At 29.7% G+C, this 8,747-nt stretch overlaps 1 protein-coding gene and 1 non-coding gene across 3 annotated transcripts; both read right to left on the reverse strand.

Moving 5' to 3' along the window:
• Nucleotides 1-1,809: 1,809 nt before the first annotated feature.
• TRNAL-CAA (transfer RNA leucine (anticodon CAA)) lies at nucleotides 1,810-1,893 on the reverse strand. The gene has a single exon. It is a non-coding gene; the product is annotated as a tRNA-Leu (tRNA).
• Nucleotides 1,894-4,150: 2,257 nt separating this feature from the next.
• LOC112720097 (uncharacterized) lies at nucleotides 4,151-7,783 on the reverse strand. 2 transcript variants are annotated; one of them, XM_025770916.3, is made up of 4 exons: nucleotides 7,288-7,783; nucleotides 5,996-6,194; nucleotides 4,938-5,664; nucleotides 4,151-4,523 (listed from the first exon to the last, which is right to left on the reverse strand). In XM_025770916.3, the coding sequence occupies exons 1-4, from the start codon at nucleotides 7,490-7,492 to the stop codon at nucleotides 4,317-4,319; spliced, it is 1,338 nt and encodes a 445-aa protein (XP_025626701.1). In that variant the 5' UTR covers nucleotides 7,493-7,783; the 3' UTR covers nucleotides 4,151-4,316. The 2 variants fall into 2 exon arrangements, with proteins under 2 accessions (XP_025626701.1, XP_072062486.1); XM_072206385.1 differs by having other exon boundaries at nucleotides 5,996-6,645; nucleotides 7,288-7,444.
• Nucleotides 7,784-8,747: the final 964 nt, after the last annotated feature.

Here is an 8,747-nt window from a genome sequence, read left to right on the forward strand (position 1 = left end):
ACCGTAGGGTGTTAGGTGTCCGGAATCAAAGTATAACAAATACATTGTCAATTACTATGATAGTCGCAGGTCAAAGGAAAATTCTAATATTATGTTCATCATAAGAATATCCTATTGACAAATATACGGTAACTATAACCATTAGGAATTCTTAGAGTGAGTCAGTTCAATGGTTATATCTCTATATATACCATTTATATATATAATTTAATAAATGAGATCTATTAATCTTCATCCAATGAAGACTATTATATATATATTAATCTATCCGAATCACTAATGTCCCATTTTTAGTGATTCTACGATTAAGAACAATTTAAATTAAAAGTACTCAAAAAAACGTATATCTCATTATTACGATCCCTATCGTAATTATTCGTTTCTAATTTTAATTAAGGACACTATCATAAATTATAAAAGTTTATTCTTATAAAAAGAAATAATAATAATAATAATTCACAATAGTATTTTGTTGGACATACACACTTATCTCCAACAGCAATCTTCTCAAACATATTATCATCCAAGCCTTGATGAATGATAGTAAATACACATTGATCTTTCTTTTTTTTATTTTCTAATTCTTTCTTCTGAGCTTCTGTTAGCTTCTCCACATTCTCTGGTTCTACATACCCTTTCTCAACCATCTCCCACACTCCTTGAGCACCGAGAATTATTTTCATTCGGGCTGCCCAATTCTCATAGTTGAGCTTAGATAATTGTGGGTATTGAAAAGATAAAGTAGTTCCTTTTGACGAAGATATTTTATAAGTGGCTCTGATACCACTTTGTTGGAAAATAAAAGAACAAGGCACACACACTCACCAAGAATATAAAATGAAGAGGAATGTATTGAATGTATTTGTGTGTTGTTATTTTGAAATGATTATTACATATGTATTTATACCTTTCTTTGACATCTAAATTTAATACATCCTAATAAACAAATGGTTTAAATTAAAATTAAATATAGACAATTTATTCAAACCGTGGTTTCTATTTATTCTTAAATTCTAACCATCAAGTTTATTTTTAACAGCCACAGCATCCTCTTCTCAATAACCTTGCGACCCTCCAAAATACTTTATCAATCCCAAAAATATTTACCTTTTAGAACTTCAGATGGTAGGAATTGTGGCTGAGTAGCAATTTTTAACACTATTTGGCTAGAAGAGCTAGGTTATAAGCACCCAAATATTTGAAACCTAACCCCTTCTAATTTCGGTCGAGTTATAATATCCCAATTGATCCAAGACATTTTTTTCTCTAAACTTTTTTGTTTCCACCAAAATTAAGAGAGAAACTATGAATTTCTCTAATAAGTGTGTCCGAAAGTCAGAAGCAAGAGAGAGAATAAATCAGAATAGCCTCTCCAACGTCTTTATTAGAACATGTTTACCTACTTAAAAAAATACATATAAAATAGAATAATGAATATCTTGAATTATATATGCCTTTTTATTTTAGAAGTGACTTTAACTTGAAACAAACAAACTCTTAAAAATAATACTTGTTTAAGATTGAAATCAAAACAAATAATTTTACGAAAATTTATGTTTCCAAATGTGAGAAGTGGGATTTGAACCCACACCCTTTGGTACCTTCCTAACAATATATTATAGTTTGGAAAAGTTAGTTAAATTTGATAATAAGCAATCTTTTGTATAAGTGAGATTTACTTCTTATAGCTTGAAAAATGTATATGAGATAGAATAATGAATATCTTGAATTATGTATGTCTTTTTATTTTAGAAGTGATTTTAACTTAAAACCAAAACAAATAATTTTACGAGTTATTATTTTTCCAAATGTCAGAAGTGGGATTTGAACCCACACCCTCTCACAAAGACCAGAACTTGAGTCTAGCGCCTTAGACCACTCGGCCATCCTAACAATATATTATAATTTGCAAAAGTTAGTTAAATTTTATAATAAGCAATCTCTTGTATAGGTGAGATTTACTTCTTATAATTTGGAAAATATATATAAGATAGAATAATGAATATCTTGAATTATATGTCTTTTATTTTAGAAGTGATTTTAAGTTGAAACAAATAAATTCTTAAAAATAATACCCATTTAAGATTGAAATCAAAACAAATAGGCGCCTTAGACCACTCGGCCATCCTGACAATATGTTATGATTTGGAAAATTTAGTTAACTTTGATAACAAACAATCTCTTGTATAAGTGAGATTTACTTCTTATAGTTAAAAAAATACATATAAGATAGAATAATGAATATCTTGAATTATATATACCTTTTTATTTTAGAAGTAATTTTAACTTGAAACAAACACACTCTTAAAAATAATATTTGTTTAAGATTGAAATCAAAACAAATAATTTTATGAAAAATTATCCTCTTACGAAGACCAAAACTTGAGTCTGGCACCTTAGACCACTCGGCCATCTTGATAATATGTTATGATTTGGAAATTTAGTTAACTTTGATAACAAACAATCTCTTGTATAAGTGAGATTTACTTTTTATAGTTTAAAAAAATACATATAAGATAGAATAATGAATATCTTGAATTATATATACCTTTTTATTTTAGAAGTGATTTTAACTTGAAACAAACAAACTCTTAAAAATAATATTTGTTTAAGATTGAAATCAAAACAAATAATTTTACAAAAAATTATTTTTCTAAATGTTAGCGTGGGATTTGAACCATACCCTCTCACGAAGATCAAAACTTAAGTCTAGTGCCTTAGATCACTTAGCCGTCTTGACAATATATTATAATTTAAAAAAGTTATTTAACTTTTCATAACAAATAATCTCTTATATAATTAAGATTTACTTCTTATAGCTTGAAAAAATATATATGAAATAGAGTAATGAATATTTTAAATTATATATGTCTTTTTATTTTAGAAGTGATTTTAACTTAAAACGAACATATCCTTAAATCATTGAATCATATAATATTTGTTTAAGACTAAAATTAAAACAAATAATTTTTATGAAAAATTATTTTTCCAAATGTTAGAAATAGAATTTGAATCCACGTACTCTCAGGAGGACTAAAATTTGAGTCTAGTACCTTAGACCACTTAGCCATCTTGACAACATATATTTCTTCTAAAAATCTTATATTTTACAGAAATTTTGTTCACAATAGTTTACAAAAAGCATTTTAGCAAGCAACCTTTTTTTTTGTTCACGAGCAAGCAACTTGAAAAATGTCTTAAAATTCCAAGACCCCAAAAAAAAGAGAAATGTCTTAAAATTAGAATTTTTTGTGCGTCTACAGTATTTCTTTGACCGCTAAGTGCTAACATTAGTTTGATCCATAGAATGATTCTCTTTGGGACTACTTATATTTCATCTCACAATTGAATTGGGTTAATTGAATTATATGAAACCTATATCCCGTAACACTGAAGTTTTACTTAAATTGATCAAAATTATTATCAGAGATTGATTTTAATGAACTGATATTTTCTTGTCAATGTCATCCAATCAAATTTTTTTCTAAATGACCAATGAAGTAATGGAATAAAGAGTAATTTATGTTTCACACATGATAATATACTATTAGATGTTTATTTAACCTTTTGCTACATACAAATTAGATGTTTATATGACCATTTATGTTGTATATGATAATATACTATTACATATTTATCTAACACTTCCCACGAAAAGTAAATGCAAATTATATTTAGGCATATTATTATTCATTTAATTCTTTGATTTGATTTCCCTGAAATGTGACTTCTCTTTTCTTATTGAAAAATCAGATCAAAACATCAAAACAAAGCATAATGCACACGCACTAATACAAGGCCACATTAGCCAGCCAAAAAAAAAAAAAAAAAGAAATGCAACCTTCTCACAAGTATAATTCGATTAGAATTTAGATCCTCTAAATTTTGAATTTTTATTTTAGAGTGGAAAGTGTGATCTCTCACTATTGAATAATTTCTCTCTCATATTTTCTCTTAATCCCACCTATAAAATAAAGGATGAAAAATCACACTTTATCCTCTAAAGTGGTGAGTTAAACGATTAGTTCATTTTGTCAAATGGAAGTTGATATTTAGAGATTCATTTTGTCAAAATCAAAATCTTTCAAATGTCAAAATGGTTGTTTACTCTTAAACATATAAAATAAATAAATAAACACTAGAAGGCCCCTACAAAAGTTGGACATTTGATATAAAGGATAAATTTCTTATATACACAGCTTTGATCAAACGAGAGCTTGATATGAAAAATATCAACATATTTAACAAGGTATGATAGATGTTGATAGATTAATAAGTCAAATAAAAAAAGGGATGATTAACAACATCATCATTCATCAGGACCTAATAAACATCATATTCCTCTCTTCTATCACACCCATCCTGGGAATGTCACTATGAACATAGTTGCCACCATTGACAACTTCCCAATGCAACTCAGAGAGATAACTCTGGAATTGAGGTCTCTCTACTCTTTCATAGTGATACCTTTGAACTGTTCCACCAACTGCTTCTCCCATATAATTTGAACTGCCACTATAGACCTGAGAGATGATTAGGGAAAAAGCATATTTTAAGGACATAGTTGCATTGTGAGAAACATTATTTGGACGTCTAAAAGTAGACATTTTGGAACATTTGCCACCACCTAAGAATATGTGTTTTTCTTTCACTATATAATGTCATGAAATCATTTTTCTCAAAAGCTTAAGCCACATGAATGGTATATATCTCTAACAGATAGGATGTCCATTTTTAGATATATAAATAATAATGTATAAATCATAGGACAATGCACCAAGATAATCTTGTAACTATATATCTTAGTTAGATTTATGATAGTACACCATATACCAAGTTTGAATTGGTTCACTAAATGCATTCCCCAAATAATATATCTCTTTGTTTATAATTTATAAACCGTTTTTTATGCTGAAAGAAGTCAAACAAATACATACCTGGTAGCCTTCATTTCTAGCAACAAGTGGCAGTCGAGTGATATCCATTGTTCTAACATAATATGTTTGAGAATATCTAACATTAGTTGATGTTGGCCAAAGTTGGAAAGGATTCAATGGCTTCATTGGTTGCAAAGGCTGCAACAATCTCTGAGAGCTCTGTCTCATACCCTGACCATAATAGTAGGCAGCACAATGAGCAGCTCTATGGTGTGTTGCATCGACATTGTTCAGGTAGCCACATCTGATTGAAGCATGTTCATTTGACAAACCATAGAGTGATGAGTCTGATGACACAATTCGCGGGAATTTCGAAACCTCACTTGATTGAGAATAACAATTGAGATCAACTGAAGTAGTTGGTAATTGCTGCCTAGCATCTTGTATTTCTAGATATGGGCGACATATTTGCTCTCCTGAACCCCTTTTCCTTTTCCTCTCGCACTTCCTCATTGTAGCTCTAATAAACTTGTAAGTGCTGCACATTCCGAGTGGAAAGGGTTCATCGCATCTACCACTATCGCCTCGCTTGTTGTTATAACCAGGGTAATCTTCTTTCCTGAAGTCGGCAAGCTCGATCAATGTCAATAAGCTTTGTTCACCAAGCTTCTCAATCTCCCAGTTGCTGAAAGGAGGACTAGTCTTATGATTCACATGAATTTCACCATTAGCACTAAGCATGCAACTTGCATTCTTGAAGAAACCAAGCACAAGATCTTTATGCTTCCTGTAAAGTTTAGTAGGATAAATAGTGGAAAATGAAATTCAATATAAACCAAAAAGTAAAAAAGAAACATAGTAGAATACTACTACTAGTAGACAACAACTTAATGCGAAAATAGAAATACTCATGATGAACGAACAATTACAAGTCAATAACAATTCTATAAAAACCAAATATGTGCATATTGAGAAGGTTAATTCATGTTCTTAACTTTGTATATTTAAGAAACACATACTGAATAAGAAAAGACATAACTTAGTTATACTTGATACTACTATTATCCATGAACAATAACGAGGAATCCAAATATATGACTGGTCACTGGAAAACTTACTTAATCACTGTCAAGTTGTCTTCCTTTCCATGGAAACCTGCATGAGGAAAGTTGAATATAATGCGATCAAACCTGCGCATCTTCAATTCCAGAAGATACTTCATCTTGGTTGCATCCACTCCGTAATACAAGCACGCTCCTAGCTGTTTTAGTTCGTCTAAATTCGATTTCGCTTGCTTGTAGTTCTTGGTAACATCATCTTCATGAATGATGTGGACAGCATCAATCAACGCCAAAAGTCAGGCAGAATCATTTTTTCAAAGAATCAAAGTAACAAAAGAATTACACTAATTAAGGGTATGCTTGACTGAAGTGAAAATGATAAAGGGGGAATAAAAGAAGCATTTGCATTAGAACAATGTAAGCTTATAAGTTATCCCTTATCTCACTCATCCCTTTTCCACCATCCCATCTTTACTCTAGCCATATAACACTTGAAAGAGTGATATTGTGAACGTTGTGTGTGCTTGCTATGTCTCATATACATATATCCTCATATGGGAACCAAATCAAATAGGTCACACACCTAATCCAATGGTAGAAGAGTGTGCCAAGTGATTACAAATAACATAACTCATTTTAAAACATTTCCCTTAATAGTTATTTATGGGGACTATTTTGACTCCTCAAGGACCAAAATAAGCACCAACCTGAAAAAACAAACATAACATGAGCAAACACTAGCTACCAATACCATACAATGTCCTGTGAAACGGGAAGGGAAAGTAAATAAAAAATTAAAAAAGAAAAACACATAAATATAAATTCACTAGTTTACAAGCAATTTCACTAGTTGTGGAGAACCATAACCTGGTTAAAAGGTATAAACAAATATCTAGAAAGTGATTCATCATTGTTAAAAGTTACACAACACAAGCCACAGAATAATAAGCTAAGAGAATAATGTTTTTTTTTGTCCATGTATCTTCCAATCCGATCAGCCAAGAACTAATCCTTATGGATATGAACCTCATCTCCATTTAAGGTTGACTACTGCCTAATGGGTTGCTGCATACAAAAAGGTGGATTCGAACTTCTACACTTGCTTAATAGTTCATTCTAATCTTTTAAACACAAAAACAAGGAGACTAATATTTTAAACACAAAAACAAGGAGAACAACAATATATATATATATATATCCACCCTAATTTTTCCCGCGAAAGGGGGAAAGGAACATTCAATCATATATACATAAGTATCCATCAAAGACCCAAAGTTCGAAACTTTTACATTAAACAACACGAGAATCAAGAGAGTAATAAAGAATCATAGTGAAAATGAGAGAGAGACCATAGGAATCAAGAGAAGAAGCTACAATGTTGGAAGCAGAACCGAAGGATCGTGCGAGTGAAAGAGAGAAGGAGAAATCACCGTCCCCAACCAACAGTATTTGGTGATCACTTGAATAGTGTGTTACCCATTTTGCACCTACTTCTTCTTTCTCCATGCTCCAATTCAAAGCTTTTCTTCTTTTCTTCCTGTTCTTCCCTTTCATAGAGGTATGGATTTTTTTCTTTCGTTTGTTATTGCTTTTCCTTTTTTGTCCCACTTTTTCCAATCAACACGTTCCCACCTTACAGCATTTTCTTTTGTCTTCCTTAGGGAAAAAGCTTGAATTTTTCACGTTATATATAGAGAGTGGAAGTGGAAGAGACATGCATCACTGACAACCGTTCCATTATTTGAATTTGGCTTTATTATGAATCAAATCAGAGAATAAGAGAGAGTTTAATTTGGGAAAATTCCGTAACTTTGCTATTGAAATAATTAAAAGAAATAGTGAAACGGAGTAAAAAAAGAAAAAATAATAAGAATTTGTACCCATAAACTTTATGAAGATAAAAGTATTTATAAAGAAGAAAATTAATATTATACTCATTAAAAATAAATTTTGTACAACAAAAATACTTAAATTCTAAATTTTTATTAATTTTTTAATAAAATTTTTAAATTATCTCATCCTTTATCTTCAACTTCAATTTCATCGTTATTTCTTTTTCCTCGAATCTCTCATTTTTATATTTTTTATTTACCAACACTTTAATCATCAACACATCATCTCTACTACTCTTTTTATAATCTTTACATACCTGCATTCAAGCATCAAACCAACCAGTGTTGTTGGAGGTGTTGTGAAAAGATGGTGGCGATGCAAAACTCAAACTCGCAAATTCGCGACTAGTATGAGAAGATTATATCATTTAAGTTATAAATGATTGGTACAAATAATTATTTTTTCAAAATAAAAAAAAGTCACATTATTATTATTATTTTCTAAATTACTACTTTATTAAATTATATTAATATACCAAAAAAGATTTAAGAAAAAGTGACCGAGTAAAATCATTTTCTAATTTCTACTATTGTAAGTCAACTATCATCATTACTTTTCTCTAATCTTTTCGTTAAAGTTTCTCTTTAATTAGCAGTGAGAATTAAGACCGTGACTCCGTCAGAGTGAGAATTTCTAGTATATGACTAAATAAAATGATGACTTTCAAAGGAGATAGCTTGTGCCACAAGCTATATATAATTAGCTTATTACAGATTTACACTTAGTTACATAAATGGTAGAGTCTATAATGTTTATGATTTTATCATTAATTCATTATAATAGTTATAGTTGTTAAACCGTTTTAATAACATTTAAAAAATATTATAAAAAATAAAATTATATTTTAATAATATTTTTTATTTTTAATTTTAAGTTAAAAAACATTAAATAATAAAACATTGTTACTTTAATTTAA

The sequence above is a fragment of the Arachis hypogaea genome, chromosome 11, assembly GCF_003086295.3.
Source record: "Arachis hypogaea cultivar Tifrunner chromosome 11, arahy.Tifrunner.gnm2.J5K5, whole genome shotgun sequence".
Lineage (NCBI taxonomy): Eukaryota > Viridiplantae > Streptophyta > Magnoliopsida > Fabales > Fabaceae > Arachis > Arachis hypogaea.

Bases quoted from the DNA above. Each gene is read 5' to 3' on its own strand.
- LOC112720097 (XM_025770916.3), bottom strand. From the start codon at position 7,492: ATGAAAGGGAAGAACAGGAAGAAAAGAAGAAAAGCTTTGAATTGGAGC. The intron at 5,665-5,995 runs GTAAGTTTTCCA...TAAACTTTACAG, and splicing joins GACAACTTGACAGTGATTAA to GAAGCATAAAGATCTTGTGC. The intron at 4,524-4,937 runs GTATGTATTTGT...ATCATCTCTCAG, and splicing joins CTAGAAATGAAGGCTACCAG to GTCTATAGTGGCAGTTCAAA.